This window comes from Leucoraja erinacea, chromosome 10 (genome assembly GCF_028641065.1).
Source record: "Leucoraja erinacea ecotype New England chromosome 10, Leri_hhj_1, whole genome shotgun sequence".
Classification (NCBI taxonomy): Eukaryota; Metazoa; Chordata; class Chondrichthyes; order Rajiformes; family Rajidae; genus Leucoraja; species Leucoraja erinaceus.
The window spans coordinates 33,066,616-33,091,127 of record NC_073386.1 but is presented as its reverse complement, the minus strand read 5'-3'; the positions used below and the strand labels follow the sequence as shown (position 1 = coordinate 33,091,127).

At 40.7% G+C, this 24,512-nt stretch overlaps 1 protein-coding gene across 1 annotated transcript in view; it reads right to left on the bottom strand.

Annotated features, from left to right (window-relative positions):
• Nucleotides 1-24,512, bottom strand: part of negr1 (neuronal growth regulator 1) — a 403,329-nt gene that overhangs the window by 109,738 nt on the left and 269,079 nt on the right. The window contains exons 3-4 of the mRNA XM_055641889.1: nt 21,143-21,268; nt 1,796-1,930 (exon numbers count right to left, since the gene is read on the bottom strand). Of these exons, the coding sequence (XP_055497864.1) occupies nt 1,796-1,930; nt 21,143-21,268 (261 nt within the window). The remainder of the gene's footprint in view (nt 1-1,795; nt 1,931-21,142; nt 21,269-24,512) is intronic.

The following is a 24,512-nucleotide window of genomic DNA, read 5'->3' as shown; positions in this document are numbered from 1 at the left end:
TAATACAATAGTGAGATGATGTTGAACAACATGTTTGAAAATAAATGGAAACAGGACAAAAAATGGTAAGGGAGAAAAGATGGAGTTGACAAGAGAAACAAAAAGGAAAGGTAGAACAACTGTTGGATGAATACTGGAGAGTTTGGTAGTGAAATGTAAGGAAGGAGACTAGAGGTGTTATGGCTGCAGACAGAGGTGGACAAGCTGAGGGGCAAAAGGAAGAAAAGATTGAGTATAGAGAAAATGTTGAGAGAGGAATAAGGGGCAGAGGACCTGCTGTGGGAAAGGAAGGATATGGGAGAAGAAAGGAAAATAATTGACTACATCGAGAAGAGGAGTAACACCAGAAGGGAGGAGGGTAAGTTGGTGAAGGAGGGAGAAGTGGAGGAGTGGAGATGGAGAGGGCTATAAAAATAAACAATGGAGGAACAAAGTTAATAAAAAGAAATTGTTTTCAGTGGAAGACAGGCATGAGGGACTAATTATCTAACTCCTTGGTCTACAAATAGGTATCGGTGGCAGATGGGATAAAAAGGAAATATTCCAAATGGTTTAAGGGGCACTGATTTCCATGTTCACAAGCTAAACCATTCATGCATGAAAATAAAGTCCGTTTTTAAAATCCTCAGAACAGCTGGTTTTGTTCTCTAGGGCTGGAGACCAATCCTACCGTCTAAAATGATTAAAATCACAAGTCTTAAATGTGCAAGAATATTGCACCAGAGCTGTAACTGTGATGTAACATTTTCACAGTTGAAGCAAGGTTTTCATTTAATTAATATACCCTTAGCTTTTACACCTAAGCATCAAAAAGTTTCAAAGATATTTATCCTATGGACAGTATTGGTGCACTGGTAAAACCATGGACTTTTCTAGCAACTGCTGAAAGCCTCACCCATGCCTTTAAATACTTCCACACATGATTATTCCCTGGCATTTTTGATCTCCGACCTAATGTTCACCCTCTGCAACCTTAAGGTTATCCAAATCTTCACCACTCTCCAAGTCATCTTTATGTCACTCTCTTACATTTTAGGGAGACAAGGGAGTGCTATTGTTGGCATTTAAGGTGTCAACTAACAGTGACTACTTTTGGCATTTGATGGCGTCAACTAATGCATGGAAATTTGCACCATAGCAATTAACCAGCCTTCACATATAGCATTGTTAACATTGTAGATTGTGTCAAGGAGCTTCAAAGGACTATTTATTAAAATAAAACTGATGCCAAGCTATTTAAGGAGATAGTAGGACAAATTACTTTGGTTGAAAAGGGAAGTTTTGAGGAATATCTTGAAGGAAAGATATAGAAGCAGAGATTAAGAGACACATTTTTAAATTATGCATACAAAATTCATCTTTAATTGACTTGAATTGTTTCTGTTGAACACTGCAACACGGTTGCCATTGTCAATGCTCTCAAAATTGCACTGATGCAAAAACAATGGGTTTAATATAATTGTGCCTTCAGCTAATTCAAAGTTGAAAGGATTAAAACATGAAAGCAAAGGAAATATTTTTTTTCAAATTGCTACAAATCAGAATTAAATACAGAGATTCATTTCTGAACAATACATGGAAAATCCATAGCAGGCGAGTCTACATCTTAAAGAAATTAATGATCTGGATGCACCAGTTCCAGATTCCACTTTCAGATGAATGAGTTTCTATTTTTCAAGTGTCAATGTAAATGTTGATCATCTGCAAGCTTCCACTATATTCTGTTTTCAGTAAAAAAAACTCACATACAAAGTTTGACTTCCAAAGCAAAATGTATATTTTAAAAGCAACTTACAATTGACTGTAATGCGAACTGTTCGTGTATCTGCAATTGACACATCATTGTTTGCGAGACATTCATAGAAGCCAGCTTGGTTCCGAGTAATGCCATAAATCTCAAGGTATTCACCTTCACTGATAAAGTCTTTTGCTGAAATATAAAAACAATGTTAAAAGATTAAAATGCATTTGGCAATATAGTTCATAACATGTTAAATGCTTTGTGTGATGTATTTTGATAGTATCATTAGCATTTGCTCATGTCATGCATGTTATTGACCAAAGCCAGACTAGTGACCTTTTAAAAGGAAAAATACGTACTTTAATGTCACAGACAAGCTTGATATAAACATGATTCTGTGACTGTTCCTTGTACATATCTTTGAAACCTTGCACACAATGACTGGATCTCAACTATTTCTGCAATAGAGTTCAGTGACCCATCAACAACCTGGATTTATTCCACCTTTAGAAATGTTTACATCATTAAACTGAGATCAATGAAATGCACAGATAGCAAAACAGATTTTATTTTCCCTGGAATGCTATCATTATCTGGTTTTCTATAAACATATGGGATAATAGAAATATTTAAAAAAAGGGAGGGAGAGAGAAAACGGGGAATTACAGACCAGTTAGTCTAACATCGGTAGTGGGGAAAATGCTAGTCAGTTATTAAAGATGGGATAGCAGCACATTTGGAAAGTGGTGAAATCATTGGACAAAGTCAGCATGGATTCACGAAAGGTAAATCATGTCTGACGAATCTTATAGAATTTTTCGAGGATGTAACTAGTAGAGTGGATAGGGGAGAACCAGTGGATGTGTTATGTCTGGACTTCCAGAAGGCTTTCGACAAGGTCACACATAAGAGATTAGTATACAAACTTAAAGCACATGGTATTGGGGGTTCAGTATTGATGTGGATAGAGAACTGGCTGGCAGACAGGAAGCAAAGAGTAGGAGTAAACAGGTTCTTTTCAGAATGGCAGGCAGTGACTAGTGGGGTACCGCAAGGCTCAGTGCCGGGATCGCAGCTATTTACAATATATATTAATGATCTGGACAAGGGAATTGAATGCAACATCTCCAAGTTTGCGGATGAAACGAAGCTGGGGGGCAGTGTTTGCTGTGAAGAGGATGCTAGGAGGCTGCAAGGTGACTTGGATAGGTTTGATGAGTGGGCAAATGTATGGCAGATGCAGTATAATGTGGATAAATGTGAAGTTATCCACTTTGGTGGCATAAACAGGAAAGTAGACTTTTATCTAAATGGTGGCCGATTAGGAAATGGGGAGATGCAACGAGACCTGGGTGTCATGGTACACCAGTCATTGAAGGTAGGCATGCAGGTGCAGCAGGCAGTGAAGAAAGCGAATGGTATGTTAGCATTCATTGCAAAAGGATTTGAGTATAGGAGCAGGAAGGTTCTACTGCAGTTGCACAGGGTCTCGGTGAGACCAAACCTGGAATATTGCGTACAGTTTTGGTCTCCAAATCTGATGAAGGACATTATTGCCATAGAGGGAGTGCAGAGAAGGTTCACCAGACTGATTCCTGGGACGTCAGGACTTTCATATGAAGAAAGACTGGATAGACTCGGCTTGTACTCGCTAGAATTTAGAAGATTGAGGGGGGATCTTATAGAAACTTACAAAATTCTTAAGGGGTTGGACAAGCTAGATGCAGGAAGATTGTTCCCGATGTTGGGGAAGCCCAGAACAAGGGGTCACAGTTTAAGGATAAGGGGGAAGTCTTTTAGGACCGAGATGACAAAAACATTTTTCACACAGGGAATGGTGAATCTATGGAATTCTCTGCCACAGAGGTTAGTTGAGACCAGTTCATTGGATATATTTAAGAGGGAGTTAGATGTGACCCTTGTGGCTAAAGGGATCAGGGGGTATGGAGAGAAGGCAGGTACAAGATACTGAGTTGGATGATCAGCCATGATCATATTGAATGGCCGTGCAGGCTCGAAGGGCCGAATGGCCTACTCCTGCACCTATTTTCTATGTTTCTATGTTTCTATATTTAAAAAAATTCTTAAACCCCTGAATTAGTGTACAACATATAGCAAAGGGACTATTTTCTGGTTACTTTTTAAAATGCTTGAAATAAAACTGTAATTTAAAAAAAAGTTCCAAGCCAATCAATAATTTCTGCAAACTTATTTATCTGCTATGGGTACAAGAAAACCAATTAATCTGATGGCGATGGTTCCAGCCCTTAATTAAGTGATGGACACTGATATTCTTACATTGATGTCATGGCTACAAAAATAGAATGCACAGTTAAACTGTTTTCCTTTTCCATTATAGATCAGAACTTTAGGGCGCACACATTAATATTCTTTGACCAAGGGTCTCAACCTCAATGCCAGAAAATATTTATTTTTAGTCTTCAGTTTCTAGATTAAACCTGCAAAATATATGCTGGATGCACAGCGAGTCTTTTGCAGGAAAGTAAACAGGTAAATGATAAGGATGCTTCCATTAAGCAAATTTTGCCTGGAGGTTCGGTGCTGTTCAATCATGCCATACGATAACCATATTGAAAGATTAACATAAATGCTTAAAAATTAGTTAAAGCAGCAGATGGGGAAAGCCGCACAGAAACTCGGCCTCAGTGAAAATCAAAACACTGCAGATATAACCAATCTGAAATAAATATAGAGCATATACAGAACTCTGGGCAGCACAGCACTAGAGTTGTTGCCTTACAGAACTTGCAGCACCAGAGACCTGGGTTCGATCCCGACTACCGGGCTGCCTGTATGGAGTTTGTACGTTCTTCCCGTGACCGCGTGGGTTTTCTCAGAGATCTTCGGTTTCCTCCCACACTCCAAAGATGTACAGGTATGTAAGTTAATTGGCTTGGTGTATGTGTAAATTGTCCCTAGTGTGTGCAGGATTGTGTTAATGTGCAGGGATCACTGGTCGGTGCAGACTTGGTTGGATGAGGGGCCTCTTTCCGCACTGTATCTCTAAACTAAACTGAACTAAAATATGTGTAAATATAGAACTCAGCAAATCAGGAAGCAACAGCAGGAAGAGTTAACGGTTCAGATCAAAGATGCATTGGCAAGAAGAGAATATATGTTAGGATACCTGACTGACTGGTTGGGTGCTTCCAGCAATTTTATTTGAGAAACTCAGCATCAGCATCAATTGGAAGTAGTGAGTCCATTCTGTTTGTTGCTCCCCTACCTGGCTTGTCAGCACTTACCAGGAGCGGATACGCTAACCTCAACATGGTACGCAAAGTCTACATGACCTTTAACTGTAAAGGATGAGTCCCACCACAGAAATAGACTGGATTCACATCCCAAACCCACAAGCTGTCAGAAAAACCAAAGGGTGACACAGAGGTGCAACAGGTAGAGCTGATGCTTCACAGCGCCAGAGACCCTGGTTTGATCCTGACCTCGGGTGCTGTTTGTGTGAAGTTTGCATTTTCTCCCTGTGACTGTATGGATTTCCTCTGGGTGCTTTGGTTTCCTTCCACACCCCAAAGCTGTGTTTGTAAGTTAATTGGCCTCTGTAAAATTGACCCCAGTGTGTAGGGAGTGAATAAGAAAATAACATAGATTTAGGGTGAACGGGTCAGCAATGGCCAATATGGAATTGTTGGGCCCAAGGATTAGTTTCCATGCCGTATCTCTAAAAAAATGCAATTTTCTGAATGTCTTTGACATTTACTAAAATTCAAACGGTTTTGCAAAACAATGGTGCTACAATGATTAGAAAAATAGAAAGACACTTGAAATCAGTATAATATATTCAGGTTCACTGAATTAATTCATTAATGTGATTTGTTTTTTGACCCTCTAAACAGTTTCTCTCCATATTAATGATTAATCACCAATGTAATACCAACCATGAACAAATTAGTAGAAGATGCACTGGGAATCCATGAGAAATCCAATATGGGAGCAGTCAGAACAACAATAAGAAAGACTGAGCAAAGTTCAAGATTTCCATTTTCCACACAGAACTGCTGGCATTTCTCAATAACTTGGCTAATTGTACATTTCCCTCCAGCTGATTGTGCTGGGTCACTGTAATCTGATTGCTGATTAGATGCAAACTGGGGCTTCATTGTGTTAGCCCTAATTTTAATTCCTTCCTCCTCTTTGGCGGCTAGTTCTTCTGGAACAAATATGACTTGCTTTACTCCACTCCTTCGGGTTCTACAGATACCTTTGTGGAACCTGCACACACCAACCAACATGTCTCATCTACACTAGTCCCACCTACCTGCATTTGGCCCACATCCCTCTAAACCTATCCTATTCATGTCCCTGTCTAAATGTTTCTTAAACATTGCAATAGTACCTGCACTTGAGAAATGTTGGGCCACAGATTCGCAGGAGTCAGTGGGATGTTGCCATTTGTGCGGCACTTGGTAAACTCTTGCCTTTACGAAGTTTGGAATAAAGTATTAGGCCTCAGGTATTCAGACAATCTAGCCTGTCCAAAGAAGCAACTGTGACAGTTTTAACAATGGGGATTTTGGCTGGGAGAGACCATTTTTTATATCCCTTTTTGCCTGACCTGGCATGCTGACATAAAACCGATGCATCTTCAAATGATTTGGGAAACAGTGCATTAATCATTTCATTTTCAAAGGTGTTATTATTGAGTATCTCAATATCAATTTGATACGCTGTGCACTTCTGGGAAGGTTTGCTCTCAATACCCACCCCACATCCATAAATCTGCAGCTCAAAAAACATATGAAAAAAAAAAAAGAATTTCTCCCACCAACTCTCATTAGAGATTCTATTCTTTGCTAATGTTTGATTTGGTCCTAATATTACATCTGGAAGAAAAACTCCTGCCTTTACTACTCTTAATTCTCAAACTAACAACCATTACAGATTTTGGTGCAACAGGCATTTTCCATGGTTCACTTAAAGACTCATCATTTAGGCAATTTCTCTCATTGTGCTTAACACTGGAACTCAGCCAGATCTCTTGTGTTTTGCAGCAGGTTTTATTCAATGGGAATAATTAACATGACATGGGTTTGAAGTCAATTTTAAGTAGTTTTGTATGTTAATTGTTTTAAACAAGATAAAGCTTTATGTGATGGTAAACATTCCTTCATTTGCACTCTCTGAGCAAGTTAGAACCACGCATACATTAAGGTGAAAGTATTTTCTAATGTGAATCTAGTGACAAACAGAATAGGTACTCAACAAAAGTAACCAGGGTAGAAAATTATTTTGTGCCAAGTGAAAGAAAAAAATATAAGCAACATATATTAAAAGTTGCAGAGGGCAAATTCAAAATAAACATTCACTTAGTTATCATGGATATGATGTCTCAATATTTAAGCATGTTGAGGCATCCTTTATAAATGAAACAATTACGTGGTTCAGGCTAATAATCTGGGACACGATGTACTGACAAGTGGAGTAATGAGTACCCCTATTGAGCAGTCCAGCTGCCATAAACGTGTGCATTTGTCTGTTCTCTCTCCCTCAATCTAAACTACTAACTCTCCCACCTTGAGCATCTGCCCTACCTCACTCATTCCAAACTCCAGTCTGAATCTCCATTTTCTCTCTCTCACTCTAATATCCACCGATTCCCTATGAGTTTCCCATTCATATTCAGTTTCCTGTCCTCCTGTCCCTTTGAACTGGCTTGCCTCTTTCCTACCTCCTGTCTCCATATCTTCTGACCCCCTTTCTTCGCCCATTTGATCACTTGTCTACAACCCTGCACATTCCTTATCCTCTCCAATCTGATACCTTGCTTTCCAACAACTGACATCTCGTATCCACGCTCCAATCTACCAGAAAACAGGAAACAGATAGCAAGTAGTTCGCATCATAGAGAAAGCATCTCAGGACTATCTTCCATATGCCATTTATTGCACATGTACTTCTTTGGTGCAGCTCACTGGATGATGTTTGCGCTCCAACTAGAAGGATATTTCCTGTTGACAGCTACTCAATTCTCAGAGATAAATTCCATGATTTGAAACATTGTAAACAATCCTCATTTAGGGAATGGTGACAAAAAAGACACTATTAATGACCACAAAATGAATGACAAATCATAAACATTTTTCTCTAACTGAATAATAACTACATATAATAGCTCAACAGAGCAAATTACACTCTCAGCTCAAGAACATCACAAGAAATTTATCAATAACTTATAAGCAGTAAATAGACTATTTCATGTAAATAAGTATTTATAAGTACACCAATAAAACCGTGTGAACTATTGTTCCCACCTTAAATTGTGTAATAGCTAACAGTTATTTGTTCATGCAAACAAATCTTTTATTATATTGCTCAGTTATGGTAATTGTATAAGAACAGTCCTGTGATAAATTTGCATCTTATTTCTTCCGTGATACTTTTAAGAGTCAAGAGTGTTTAAACGTCATATGTACCAATAACAGATAACATATAATAAACAAATCAATAAATTAATAACCCCATTCATTTTTGTGAATATTATCCAGAGATAAGTAGATATATGTGGAGGGGAGTGGCAGATCAGCAAGAGGAAGGACAGGGATGAAAGTTGTTGACAAGGAGGAGGAGTATCTGAGGAATTGCTGGAAAGACTTGAAATGAAGAAGGGAAAAGAAACAGTGGTGGTAGAATGGCCAACTGTACTCCAGAAGCTAGGGAACTGACAAACTGCTTGACGGTGAGTTTTAATAACGGAATAATTTTTCCTCGTATTAAGAAACAAAAATCAAATAGAAACATATGTAAATTGGAATGGCAATCGCATTTCATCAAACTTTAGAAGTTGACAGAGAAAACAGATGCCTGCTGGAACTGGGCATCGTGCCATGGCATCACTGTTCCTGGGAGCCCAGCAGTGAATGGAGGGTTGGAATCTGGAAAGTGTTGAGGCTTGTCGACAATTGGAATATGTTAAGAGTGAGAAAGAGGAGAGTTTCACCGTTGTTGCAGGATGGGAAGAGTGATGTGGAGAGACAGCAAGCTGATGGGGAGCCCAGGAGACTATTATGGCAACAGCAAAGGTAGAGAGAAAGAGCAGGGAGACCGACAATATACTGGAAGGCAGTGATGGAAACTGGCAGCAAATGGTAGGGGCTGCGAGGTTGGGGGCTATAAATCATGGGTTCAAGGGTTGGGCTGGAATTATTGGGATTGGCCTTTGTATAGTGCAGAGGTAGATGGGGAGATTCCAATGATATAGGAAAGTATAGCAGGCCTCCCAGTTTTGCAATGCAGCGTAAAGACCATGTTAACAGCCAAGAAAAACATAGGCCACGTTCCTCTGCAATACTCAATAGGAACGTGGCACATGGAGTGATGTCACCCTGTGTATGCCAGACACAGAAGTTGCTTCAGTGGCACTAAGGTAAATGACGGCCAGAAGTGCATGATCAAATTTACCAAGTGACACAAAATAACGAGAAATTGGTCCTTATTGTATTTTACTGTGGAAAGACATATTCAATTCCATAACTATGAAAACACACTATATTGTGACCTTGAATTTTTATATAATAACTATTAACAAGGTCCGTTATTTGTGATGCAATAAACCTGGTATGAAGCTCCAATGTGTGGTGTTTGACTTTACTCCAGCAAAATAAACTGCAACTACTGGAAATTGCTAATTTTCAAAACATAAACAAAGGGACAACAACATCCTGTTGATTAAATTTATCCCATTGTCAATCTATCAAACCAATTAAAATTCACTCAAAATACTACGTACAATCAAAATAGTGTAATTTAATTATATGTTGTTTGATAGTTGCAATGGAAAAGATTGCACTACAAGATGGTTCTTAAATTGTTAAAACCTGAATTTCTGCCTAAACAATTGTATTACTTAACATGACTCAAAGTTCCAACGTGAAATGCATCTGCCCATTCCCTCTGCCCTGATCCGCAATGATCTCTGTCGATTCCCTCAGACCCGACCTGAAGCATAATCTGTCCATTCCCTACTCAGATGCTGCCAAACTCACAGAGTTCCTCCAGCACTTTGAATTTTGCTGTTACATATCAACATGTTGATCCATTTAAATGCGATAAGAGATCTAATAAATACATTTGGCATACTGGACTGAATAAAGTATTTTATACAATGTCTTATGTTCATAAGGTCATGTTATTGGAGCAGAATTAGGCAGTTCAGCCCATTGAATCTACTCTGCCATTCAATCATGGTTGATTTATCTTTCCTTCTCAACCCCATTCTCTTGTCAACCCCATTCTCTTGTCCCCATAACACCCTATGACACCCTTACAAATCAAGAAACTGTCAATCTCCGCTTTAAAAATACCCAATGACTTGGCCTCCACAGCTGTCTTTGGCAATGAATTCCACAGTCACCATACTCTGACTAAAATTCCTCATCAGCTCCTTTGATTCCTTTGATTATGAGAGTACCCTGTGAGCCTAGACTCTCCCTTTTGTGGAATCACCCTCTCCACATCCACTCTATCCAGGCCTACCACTATTCAGTAAGTATCAATGAGGTACCCACTCATCCTTCTAAATTCCAGTGAGTACAGGTCCAATGCCATCAAACTCTCATTATACAATAACCCAATCATCCCAGGATCATTCTTGTAAACCTCGTCTCCAAAGCCAGCACATTCTTTCTCAGATATGGTGCCCCAAAACTACTTACAATACCCCAAACGCGGTCTAACCATCTCCACATTACATCCCCGTTTTTACAATTCTAGTCATCTCGAAATAAATGCTAGCATTGCATTTCCCTTCCTTACAACCAACTCAACTTGCAAATTAACCTTTTGGGAATCCTGCACCAACACTCCCAAGTCCCCACATCTGATTCTTAAATCCTCTCCCAAATTGGAAAATAGTCTATGCCTTTATCCTACTCCCAATGTGCATGACTACACACTTTGTTCCACTGGCACTTTTCACACTCTCCCAGCCACTTGGTCTTCATACCACTAACAGCCCTTTCTACCCTATTGAAATTTGGAATCTATTTTTTCCTACAGCAGAGTTAACACAAAGCTCACTTCAACATGTTCTTACTTTTAAAGCACTTAAGGAGACAATGACTTGATGAGTTAATTTCCATAACATATTGGGCATATTTGGGAATTAATGTTGATACTTATTAATCATTTACCATTATAATATATTCTACAAAATAAAGTATTCCTGTCTGTGTGTTATACCAATGTTGTATTAATTATACAATGGTGATATTCAGTAAAATGAATACACCACTTCTTACCAATGAAGATGAAAGGCAAAATATTTTTCTTTGTTTAACATATCACAGCACTGTCTGCCAAAGAAGGCGAAGGATTACGAAAAGGCCACTGCTGGAGAATTAGTTTAGAGAGATATAGGTCTAATGCAGGTAACTGGGACTCATTTCGATGGGGCATCTAGGTTGGCATGGACAGGTTGAGCCGAAGGGCCTCTTTGCATGACAATGACCCAAAACATTGCAGCGTTGGTCATGCAAAAAATCATAGAAATGTGCATCTGTACATTTGTGAGAAAGATACAGGGAATGAAAGAACTGTATTAAGAGACATATCTGCATTTATTCACTGAGGTAACATATAAAATTATGGTTTTGGGGAGAGGTGCTGCAGTGAAATATTATTTCCATTGTATGTGAATCAGTAACAAGGGATAATAAATTTAGAATTAGAACACCAAGGAGAAAATCAAAGTAACTTTACTCACATAATGGCTTCTAAGATTACTAGATTAGCATTTAAAAAGGATAAAATATTGAAGTACTGAGGAAAAATGAGTTTAAGTGAAACAGTGCAAAGGTAATGTGCAGGGCTAGTAGTGATACAGACACATTGGACTGAATAGCCATTTGAGACAACAGTGTTGTAATTATATATTTAGAAATCATGATTAAAGTATTACACTGCATTCATCTAACATTATTTCTCAAGCATTATTTTGTTTTACTTTAACTTGGGTACATTATTTAGGTTTTTAATTCTTTAAGCTTAAGATCCAGTCAAAGGCAACTCTGAACAGCATTAAAACTCAGGAAATAATTTGCAGATTTTTTTCCTTCGAAATATAAGCCCATTTATCATGAAAACATTGACCTTTGCTTGGCCGGGTTCCTATGATCTCCCACATCAGAAGCCAATCTTTGCGTGGGAGCCCAGGCAGTAAGTATAACAGGCATTTTAATCATGAAGAGCACCAAAGCTGAACCTGATGTTGTTTTTGCCAATCTTCACAGCTGTCTAGTTTCTAGCAATCAAAACTGCTTCTTCCTCTCACTGCCTTAAGGAACAAATTGCTTGCTGCGCTCCAAATACCAAGGCACAGACATAAATGTATATCTGACCCCGTTTCAAAGGGCAAATTAAGTCTGCACATTTGTACAGATCACACATATATGCTCATCTCTAGCATACATAATGATGGATGGAGGAGAAGATAATTTCACTTGGCACCATCTTTTTATGCTCCTGCCAATCCTGTTCTAACTGTGGTTAGTTACAGTGCCCTCCATAATGTTTGGGATAAAGACCCATAATTTATGTATTTGCCTCTGTACTCCATGATTTGAGATTTGTAATAGAAAAAAAAAATCACATGTGGTTAAAGTGCACATTGTCAGATTTTATTAAAGGGTATTTTTTATACATTTTGGTTCACCATGTAGAAATCACTATTGTGTTTATACATAGTCCCCCCATTTCAGGGCACCATAATGTTTGGGACACATGGCTTCACGGGTGTTTGTAGTTGCACCAGTGTGTTTAAATGCCTCCTTAATGCAGGTATAAGAGAGTTCTCAGCAGCTAGTCTTTCCTCCATTCTTTCCATCACCTTTGGAAACTTTTATTGCTGTTTATCAACATGAGGTCCACAGTTGTGCCAATGACAGTCAAATAAGTCATTATGAGACTGAGAAACAAGAATACAACTGTTAGAGACATCAGCCAAACCTTAGGCTTACCAAAATCAACTGTTTGGGACATCATTAAGAAGAAAGAGAACACTGGTGACAGAAGAATTCCCTCTATAAAAAAGAAAAATCCCCAAACACCTGTCCGACAGATCAGAAACACTCTTCAGGGGTTAGGTGTGGATTTATCAAGGACCACTATCTGCAGAAGACTTAATGTACAGAAATACAGAGGCTGCACTGCAAGATGCAAACCACTGGTTTGCTGCAAACATAGGATGGCCAGGTTACAGTTTGCCAAGAAGTACTTAAAAGAGTTCTGGAAAAAGGTCTTGTGGACAGATGATTTGAAGATTAACATATCAGAGTGATGGCAAGAGCAAAGTATGGAGGAGAGAAAGAACTGGCCAAGATCTAAAGCATACCATCTCATCTGTGAAACACGGTGGTGGGGGTGTAATGGCCTTGGCATGTATGGCTGCTGAAGGTACTGGTTCACTTATCTTCATTGATGATACGACTGCTGATGGTAGTAGCATAATGAATTCTGAAGTGTATAGACACATCCTATCTGCTCAAGTTCAAACAAATGCCTCAAAACTCATTGGTGGCGGTTCATTCTACAGCAAGACAATGATCCCAAACATACTGCTAAAGCAACAAAGGAGTTTTTCAAAACAAAAAAATGGTAAATTCTTGAGCGGCCAAGTCAATCACCCGATCTGAACCCAATTGAGCATGCCTTTTATATGCTGAAGAGAAAACTGAAGGGGACTAGTCCCCAAAACAAGCATAAGCTAAAGATGGCTCTATACAGTACTGGCAGAGCATCAATAGAGAAGACACCCAGCACCTGGTGATGTCCATGAATCGCAAACTTCAAGCAGTCATTGCATGCAAAAGATATGCAACAAAATACTAAACATGACTACTTTCATTTACATGACATTGCTGTGTCCCAAACATTATGGTGCCCTGAAATGGGGGAAACTATGTATAAACACTGCTGTGATTTCTACATGGTGAAACCAAAATGTATAAAAATGGCAATGTGCACTTTAACCACGTGGTATTTTCTATTACAAATATCAAATTGTGGAGTACAGAGGCAAATAAATAAATGATGGAACTTTGTCCCAAACATTATGGAGGGCACTGTAATTCTGCAATCATTAGGATGAAGGATACAGGAATTGGAAGCTCAGCTCTGAGTCCTGGATTTGGTTAGATCAGAGTGATACATTCTAAAACTCCATTTATCTACTATTGTTCCACTTCCCTTGATACTCTTCCTTGGAATAAGTACAATGTCTGGCAGATCTAAACAGCTCGACCATGGGAAACAGAATCTGGCTATCCATGCTCCTCATGATTTTATATACCAATAATAATAATAAAAATATATCTTTATTGTCATTGTACACAAATAACGAGATTAAGATTGTGACCTCCGTATCGATGCTATAAAATAAATAAGGTAAAAGTACAAGTAGGTCCATGTACACTGAGGTTGAAAATCACAGTACCTGTCACAGAAAATCACAGTAGCTGCGTTGAGACACGTCAGTTGTGCCAGTTGATTATGGGGGCAAAGACAGATTATGGGGGGCGCTTAGTAGACTGATTCGGTGCAGTTGTAGCTCTAGGGAAAAAGCTATTTCTCAGTCTGGAGGTGCGGGCGTAAAAGGCCTTAAAACATCTGCCAGATGGAAGAAGTTCAAACAGACGGTGGCATGGGTGTGTGGCTCCTTACAGATGCTGATGGCTTTTCTGAGGCAGCGTGCGTTCAAGATGTCCTACTGGGCTGGGAGCTGCATCCCAATGATCTTCTGTGCTCTGGGGGACGTCCGCTGAAGAGCTCCCCTATCCGCAGCTGAGCAACTAAGATACCACACAGAGATGCAGTATGTTAGGATGCTCTCTGTGGTGCAGCGGTAGAAAGTCACCAGCATCTGTTGGGACAGATCAGCTTTTTTCAGCATCCTCAAGAAAAACAGCTGTTGCTGTGCTTTCTTGACCAGTGCAGTGGTGTTAATGGGCCATGTGAGGTCCTCAGAAAAGTGTGTGCCCAGAAACCTGAAGCTGGTTTCTGGGCACACCAGCTTCAGGTTTGTCATAATGTCACCTTCAGTCTGTTTTGCTCCAGGAAAAACAGATTCACTCTGTCCAATTGCTCCTAACTCAAGTTCTTCTTGTAACTCAAGTCCTCCAATCCAGGCTATATCCTTGTAAATATTTTTTGCTCCTTCTCTAGCTAAATCACTTCTTTCTTGTAATGTTGTGACCAACTACATTACAAATGCACACACTGCTCCATGAGTGGTCTAATTAATGTTTTGTACAACTTGAACATGACATCCCGACTCTCATAATCAATGCCTTGGCTAATGACGGTAACCTTGCTCTACGCTTTCATCACCATCCTATCTACTTGTGAGCATAGATCAGACTCATCTACAATGGTATTTTCAGCTTCGTGGATCACATCTCAGAATGAATAATGTGTAGGAAGGAACTGCAGATGCTGGTTTACACCGAGGATGGACATTATAAATACTGGTGTAATTCAGCAGGTTCGGCAATTAAAGTCTCGACCTAAAATGTCACATGATTCCTTTCTCTAGAGAAGCTCCCTGATCCACTGAGTTGCTCCAGCAATTTGTGTCTGTGTTCAGAATGAATAAGCTGATCTTGGATGAGATACAGTCAACTTATGTGATTAGCACTGTTGCTACAAGAGTTAAGTTGTACCGGGTTATACTCCTTTGAAAACAGAAGACTGAGGAGAAGTTGAAAGAATTCAACAGAGTAATCTAGAAACATTAATTCATAGGGAATCCAGTACAAGAAAGTATAATTTATAATTAAATTACAAAATTAAAGTTATGCTATTCAGAAGTGAAATCATACAAAGAGTAGTGAGGGTCTGAAATGACTGTCTCTAAAATTCTGTGGATGCTTTATCAATTGAAATGTCCAACAATGATACTGGTGATCTTTTTGTTCAGCTTAGGTATCAAGGGATATGGACCAAAGGCAAGTAAATGGAGTTAAGATACACATTAAACACAACCTAAGCAGGTTCATGGAGCTGAATGACCATACCTTGTTCATAAGCTCCGACAAATTATATAGCAAATTTATCCCAGTTTTAGAGACATTTACATTTCTTAGTATTTGAAAATACTACATAAATTAATACAACTGAAATTGGGGAAAAAATCATTTTGAATGGTTTAAAAACAATTTAGTGTTTAGTCTTACCTCCCATTTAGTAATGCCTCCCATTTAATGATTGGCTTTTCAAGTTAATATTATCAGCCACAATTGTAGTGAGCGGCAGAACAGGCACATTCCCCTGCTTTTAATGCTTCTGTTTCTATGCTCTAACCTGGTCACTGTTGGCAGGTAAGTAAACAAGTAGCTTCTTTTTAAGTTTTGGCATTTACAATTACATTTTCTCGAAAGGTGATCCGAGCTTAAACCCCTGTCTCACGGTGTGTGGCCACCCACGAGTGATTCCGAGTTTAAAACAAATCAAACTCATGGTAATCACGTAGAATTAACGTAACGGGAATGTCGGAACTCATAACGCTCGTACTCGGGAAACTTGTTAACTCGTGAAAATCTTTCAACATGATGAAAGATTTCCACGAGTCAAATTTATTCTTGAAGTAAACATTTTAAACGTTTAAACTCGTTGTAAGAACGTAATAGCCCGTGAGTTTACCGTGAGTTTATCGTAGTGACTCGTGAGTCTACCGTGGGCACTCTTTAACTCAGTGGGTCAGGCAGCATCTCTGGAGAGAAGGAATGGGTGATGGGATGACATTTCCAAAATTCTGCTGTGTCTTCGTGTTACTCCAGCACTGTGTGTTCGCTTTTTGTCAACCAGCATCTGCCCTTTCTTGTGTATGACATTATTCGTATCCGTGGCAGGTGATTGTCGCTCCCTTCAGTTTCCCAGGGGGGGAGGGGGGGGGGGGGGGGGGGGGGGGGGGGGGGGGGGGGGGGGGGAGATGCTGCCAAGTGACAATCTCAATTATCCTACTAGTTACGCTCTCTTTAAGGAATAATTTCTAAATAACCCGCCAATTTCTCTTCATTCGCTGTTATATCCGAGAACTGCTCCAGATGAACTCCTGGATTTGATTTTTTTTCCTCCAGGGGGTAAAAGAAAAAAACAAATGCTCTTAAAGCACCAGGGATGGGGTAGAGGCGTACGACCAATGAACGGGGCGATATTATCCAGAATTAGTAAAATAAAACAAAAATTGGAGTACTGAATAATGGCACAGATTTGAGAAGTGCAGGAAGGAACTGCATATGCTGGTTTAAAGCAAAGATAGGATCAAAAAGCTTGGGTAGCTCAGTGGGACAGGCAGCATCTCTGGAGAAAAGGAATGGGCGAGATTTCGGGTCGAGACCCTTCTTCAGACTGACCTAGCCCATTTCTCCTTATAGAGAGCGTAAATCGTTGGATAAATGAGATTGTCACTAGGCAGCATCCCCCCCTCCATCCCGACCCCCTGGGAAACTGAAGGGAGCGACAATCTACTGCCACGGATACAAATAATGTCATGTACAAGAAAGGGCAGATGCTGGTTGACAAAAAGTGAACACACAGTGCTGGAGTAACACAAAGACGCAGCAGAATTTTGGAAACGTAATCCCGTCACCCATTCCTTCTCTCCAGAGATGCTGCCTATCCCGCTGAGCTAAAGAGTACCCACGGTAGACTCACGAGTCACTACGGTAAACTCACGGGCTGCTTACATTCTTACAACGAGTTTAAAAGTTAAAAATGTTTACTTCAAGAGTAAATTTGACTTGTGGAAATCTTTCGTGGAAAGTTTCCCGAGTACCTGCCGTTAGCGTTACGAGTTCCGACGTTCCCGCGACGTTAATTCTACGTGATTACCACGAGTTTGATTTGTTTTAAACTCAGGATCACTCGTGGGTGGACTCGCACCGTGAGACAGGGCCATTAGAGATTAAAAAAATATTGTAGAAACCATATACAATTAGTTCAAAATGTTATCTGTTTAAAGTTAACAATATTAACAATAAGCTTTTGATCACTGTGACATGTCTTTACTTCATGCAGTGTCAGTGAAAGCATAATAAACTATAACCAAAATGCTTATGTGTTAGTGAAACATTTGTGTATCTCTAGGATCCCATCATGTCAGCTGTGAGTTGAATGCACTAATCTTTGTCTTGGCAAGATACCTTCACTCTGCATTTAAAATGTTCAAAGATTTGTTCCTCTTCAAAGCTTCTCAGATATATGTAGTCAAGAGTTAGCTAGCCTGGCCCAGTAGGACGTGGCAACATGAAAATTGATAGAAACAGAACAAATCAATAACATCAGCAGCATAAATGTGCTAAAAAAATGAAAGTTACTTTCACCCCTGGATACGAGAAGGAAACGAATAAACATTGACACAAAGATTGGAATCCAACCAGGAATAAAGGTGACGAATGAGTATGAAAATTTTAGGAAAAGCCATACTGTACTATCACAGTTCTTTCCAGTATTTCATAAGGACAGAATTGCAATGAACATTCTGGTGGTCAGAATATTGAGATGTGATGCGATTAATATTTTTATCTCCTCCCTATCCCTGCAGTAATTATTCTAAATGTCTTAATACAAGTAACCCCATGTCCTTGCAGAAAATAGAGAAAACATCCCTCTTCTTTGAGGCAGGAGTTTCAAATGGCATTAAGAAATTATCCACCACTTGGACAGTAAGAACAAGAATCTCAGGCTGCTGTTCATCAACTACAACTTAGTGTTCCTCGTCTACGAAGGAACTCCAGATGCTAGTTTACACCGAAGATGGACACAAAATGGTATAGTAACATTCCCTTATATACCTTCATTATCACCTCTTCCACAGCCAACAATGGGCCATTATGGGCTCTACCCTTCCTTGGTACAGGAAGGCTGTGGAGGCAGTCAATGGATATGTTTTAGGGCAGAGATAGATAGATTCTTGATTAGTACGGGTGCCAGGGGTTATGGGGAGAAGGCAGGAGGATGGGGTTAGGAGGAAGAGATAGATCAGCCATGATTGAATGGTGGAGTAGACTTGATGAGCCAAGTGGCTAAATTCTGCTCCTATCACTTAAGAACATATGAACCTCGTCATCTGTTGCCGGCCCTGCTTTGTTCCTGCCTTTTCTTCATTCCCCTGTCTTGGCAATAAAGTGGGCAATCATCTGGCATTGCAGCTTTTCATACCATTTGTTTTGCAGATTCTGTCACAGAAGTCATAAAATGTTGATTAGTATATCGCTCATAAGAAAATGTAATGTTTACATTTTTCAGAATATGGCCATTAATGGTGGTCAACATGAATTGATCATGATGCTGGTTGCAGGTTTGTGTGTGGGGGGGGGGTTTGTTGGATTGTGAGTAACTGGTTGTTAGATCTGTGAGTAACTGCTTTGCATTCTGCAGTGTGTACTAAACACTGCAGCCTTATGCACCGGTGGTGTAGGGTGTACATACTAGTGGTGGGAGCTAGGTCCTAATCAAGTACAGGTAGTTATTTTTGTTCTGGATGGTTAAATATAGACTTCTACAATATAGTTTGACTCCTCCCATTTCCTCCAAACACAAGGCGTAGCTATGGGCACACGCATGGGCCCCAGCTACGCCTGCCTCTTTGTCGGGTACGTTGAACAATCCTTGTTCAATACGTACCAGGGCCCCATCCCCGACCTCTACCTCCGTTACATTGACGACTGCTTTGGGGCCACCTCCTGCACCCACACCCAACTGACCGACTTCATCCACTTCACCACCAACTTCCATCCAGCACTCCAATACACCTGGACTATTTCCGACACTTCCCTACCATTCCTTGACCTCACCATCTCCATCGCAGGGGACAGACTTCTGACCGACATACACTACAAACCAACTGACTCACATGGCTATCTGGATTACACGTCTTCCCACCCTGCCCCCTGTAAAGACTCCATCCCCTACTCCCAATTCCTCTGCCTACGCCGCATCTGTTCCCAGGATGAGACGTTCCACACCAGGGCATCGGAAATGTCCTCGTTCTTCAAGGAACGGGGATTCCCCTCCGCCACCATAGATGAGGCTGGCACCAGGGTTTCATCCATACCCCGCAACACTGCTCTCTGTCCCCATCTCCGCACTCGCAACAAGGGCAGTCCCCCTAGTCCTCACCTTTCACCCCACCAGCCGGCAAATACAACACATAATCCTCCACCATTTCCGCCACCTCCAACGTGACTCCACCACTCGCCACATCTTCCCATCTCCCCCTATGTCTGCCTTCCGCAAAGACTGCTCCCTCCGCAACTCCCTTGTCAATTCTTCCCTTCACTCCCGTACTACCCCCTCCCTGGGCACTTTCCGTTGCAACCGCAAGAAATGCAACACCTGTCCCTTCACCTCCCCCCTCGACTCCATTCAAGGACCCAAGCAGTCGTTCCAGGTGCGACAAAGGTTCACCTGTATCTCCTCCAACCTCATCTACCGCATCCGCTGCTCTAGATGTCAGCTGATTTACATCGGGGAGACTAAGCGGAGGTTGGGCGATCATTTCGCCGAACACCTCCGCTCAGTCCGCAATAACCTACCTGAACTCCCGGTGGCTCAGCACTTCAACTCCCCCTCCCATTCCCAATCCGACCTCTCTGTCCTGGGTCTCCTCCATTGCCAGAATGAGCAACACCGGAAATTGGAGGAACAGCACCTCATATTCCGTCTGGGTTGCTTGCGTCCGGATGGCATGAATGTTGAATTCTCCCAATTTTGCTAGCCCTTGCTGTCTCCTCCCCTTCCTTAACCCTCGAGCTGTCTTCTCCCATCCCCCTGCCCTCGGGCTCCTCCTCCTCCCTTTTTCCTTCTTCTTCTCCCCCCATCAGTCTGAAGAAGGGTTTCAACCCAAAACGTTGCCTATTTCCTTCGCTGCACCCGCTGAGTTTCTCCAGCATTTTTGTGTACCTACAATATAGTTTGAAATGGTTTCAGTAATTCAAATCTCTGATGCAGATTTAAATCTAAAATTTAACAAAATCAGAAAAGTTGATCTCAGGAACAAAACTGTTTACATACTTGTAGAGGAAGAAGTAAAGAAAGCGACTTGAACTTTATTTCGCCTTCCATCACAGTGAGGAATGTGTAGGAGTCTCTGTGGTGGATGTTCATGTTAAAATGTGTTTTTTTGAGTGATATGTTGCTTTTAATTGTATGACTGACCTGGCCAATGAAATTCCCCGTATGTTGCAAAACATACTTGGCGAATAAAGTGTGATTCTGTTTTATTTACTTCTCTGTTAGCTTAGAAATTGATTCTTTTCTAAACCAGAATCTCTAGTTATGCCTCATCACATTTAGTGTTATGTGCTCAGTCAAAAGCAGAACATAATTAAAGGATACGTGTAACTGTGGGGTGCAGCATTTTCCTCTTACCTGATGGCGAAATATGCTTCCAAGTTATGGTGGGCTCAGGTTTTCCATTTGCCATACAAAAAAGAGTGACATTGCTGAATTCATTCACAACAGAGCTCGCAGAGATGTCAAAGATTTTTGGTGGAACTAAAAAGACAAAGAGAGAGAACAGAAAGCAATTACTTGGTTATATTAATATATATTTCCTTTAAATCACTGATTCACAACATCGGACATTGAAAGTAGTTGGTGACAACAATAGTATTCTCATAAGAGTAGAAGGATGCAAGTGATAAATGTTTTGTTTTTATCAGGATTCCCGCATTGTGAATATTGAATAACCTGCCCATTCATTTACAACCTACTGGAAACAAATTCTCAAACAAGCACAACAACATTATTCATACACAGCAAATAAAACAGACCACCGTAGATACACGAAATACATCTATGAAGAGAAAAATTGAATTAATGTTTTGGATCAAGCACCTTCCATCAGAAATTGGAACAGAGCTTCATTTGAATTTTGAGGCAAGGTCTTTCACCTGAAATGTTAATTTTGATTCACTATTTACAGATGACATACTAATAGTTCCATTATATGTTTGATTTTATTTCTAGCATTAGTGACAATTTAATCTGGGTATACGAAAACAAACATTGTGTGAAATTTTAACCCTATCCACCAGATGAAACTGAGTGTCATAGAGTCATACAGTGTGGAAACACGGCCCAACTCATCCATGCCAACTAAAATGCCTCGTCTGAGCTTGTCCCATTTGCCTGCATTTATACCTTTCCTATACAGATAGCTGTCCGAGTGTATTTTAAATGTTATTTTAGTACCTGCTCAACGGCTTCCTCTGGCACCTCATTTCACATACGCACCACCATTTGAGTGCAAAGGTTGCCCCTCAGGTTCCATTTAAATCTTTCCCCTCTCACCCAACCAATGTCCTCAGGTTCTTGATTCCCCTTCTCTGGGTAAAAGCGTCTATGCATTTACCCTATCTATTCCCCTCAGGTTTTTATACACCTCTAGAAGATCACCCTTCAGCCTCCTATGCTTCAAGAAATAAGGTTCTAGCCTGCCCAACCTCGTCTACGATACCATCTATTTTAGTATCATTTGCAAAGTTACAAAGGGCTCAGGCCCTCGAGTCCTGGCAACATCCTTGTAAATCTTCCCTGCACTCTTTCCAGCTCAATTACATCATTCTGACAGTAGGGACATCAACAACTGAACCCATTGCTCCAATAGACCGACCAGTCTGAAGAACGGTCTCCACCCGAAACATCACCCATTCCTTCTCTCCAGAGATGCTGCCTGCCCCTGAGTTACTCCAGCTTTTTTGTCTATCTTTGGTTTAAACCAGCATCTGCAGTTCCTTCTTACCCATTGCTCCAATACCAGCCATACCAAAACCTTGTAGAACTGTAACATAACATTCCAACTTCTGTACTCAACACCCGGACTGATGAAGGCCAATATACTGAAAGCCTTCTTTATAACCTTATCTACCCATGACACTAGTTTCATGGAACTGTGTACCTGTACATTTAGATTCCTCTGCCCTTAAACTCCACTAGTTATCCATCAAACCACATGTCCAGCTGATCAAGGTCATACTATAATTTTTGATAATCATCTTCTCTGTCTACGATACCATCTATTTTAGTATAATTTGCAAACTTACTAATCCAAATTGTTGATATTAACCACAAACACAATAGCCCTATCACCAATCCCTGAGGCCCAACCTGAGTCACAGGCCTCCAGTCCTGAAACCAACCTTCTACCAAGACCTTCTGCTTCCTTCCATGATCAATCTGTGTGCATTTGGCTAGCTCTCCCTGGATGCCAAACAATCTAATTTTCCAGAGCACCCTACCACGCAGAACCTTATCAAAGGCCATGTTGAACTCCATATAAACAAAAAGATAGTGCTGGAGTAACTCAATGTCAGGTAGCATCTATGAAGAACATGGATAGGTGACATTGCGTGTTGGGACCATTCTTCGGACTGATTGTGGGTGGGGGGGGGGGGGGGGGGGAGCAGGAATAGAGATGGGGGTAGGACAAAGCCAAGCAAGTGATAGGTGGATATAGGTTAGGGAGAAATGATTGTGCAGGTGAGTGGACACAAAGCTGGAGATGAACAGACAACAAAAAACTGTGAGATAAGGAGAGAAGTGGTGTGAGATTGGAAACCAGACATATAGGTGGATGGGGACATGAGGAAGGGTGGGGGGGGGGGGGGGGTGGAGAGGGTGGAGGGGAGTACACATGAAAGAGAGGGGGAGGGGGGAGGTAAGGAGAAAAAAAACAGTATCCAGTATACATGACCTCAAAGGGAATGGCCATAGGGGTTTTGTGCATTTTCTGCCTTCCCTTTCCCGGTGATCACCAATCTACTTTCTGTCTATACCCTAGGCATGGCCATCTCACTGCAAGTCCTATCATTGACATCCTCAGTCTCCCAGATGATCCCAAGGTCAACCAGCTGCTGTTCCAGTTCCCCAAAACAGTCTGTGTGGACCTGCAGCTTCTGCACCACCCATTGGCGTAGTGCTCAGGGACTCAGGAACTCACCCTGTCTTCCCACATCCTGCAGGAGGAGATCGCCACTGCCCTAGCTGCCATAGCTACTGCACTAAACAAAGGAAAACACATGAAAGAAAAACACAGGCCATACCTCTCAAGCCAAACCCTGCGCACTGCCTGACTAAAGGGCCTGTCCCACTTTCCCAAGTTACTAACGAATTCTCCCGAGTTTTCCTCTTGATTCAAACTCGGAGAATGTCGATAGCGAGTCCGTATGCCAGCCGTAGGTACGCGGGGCATCAGGTAAGTCGGGACTTTTTTTTCATCATGACAAGAAAGTCCACGAGTAAAGATATAGTTGGGAGGAGGAATTTGTAGATCACAAAAATCTTGATTTTTTTTTAAGGACCTTTCAACTCGGCAGAGGACTCGGGAAAGTGGGACAGCCCCTTAACTGAGTGTTTTTCTAGCATTTTCTATTTTTATTTGTTTTCTCACTTTTCCATATCTGATAACAGATCTTCCATCTGAAACATTAAATCCCTTTAACTTTCCATTAGATGCTGTCTGACCTGATGAATGTTTCCAGCATTATCTGTTTTTATTGTTATTTACCAGAGACCACAGAAATACCTTTCTTACCACTTTCCATTAAAAGACCCAGTAGCATGCTTATGAAAATTGCGGCACTAAACAGAAAGCTAACAGACATTAATGAAAAGCTATAACAGTTAAAATCACCCACAAGTGATAAAAGTGAATAATCAGTTGAATTGGAATCCACAATTAAAACTGTGTGAAGTTGCCAAATGAGGAACAGAAAGTATAAACTTATCTTTCACCAGA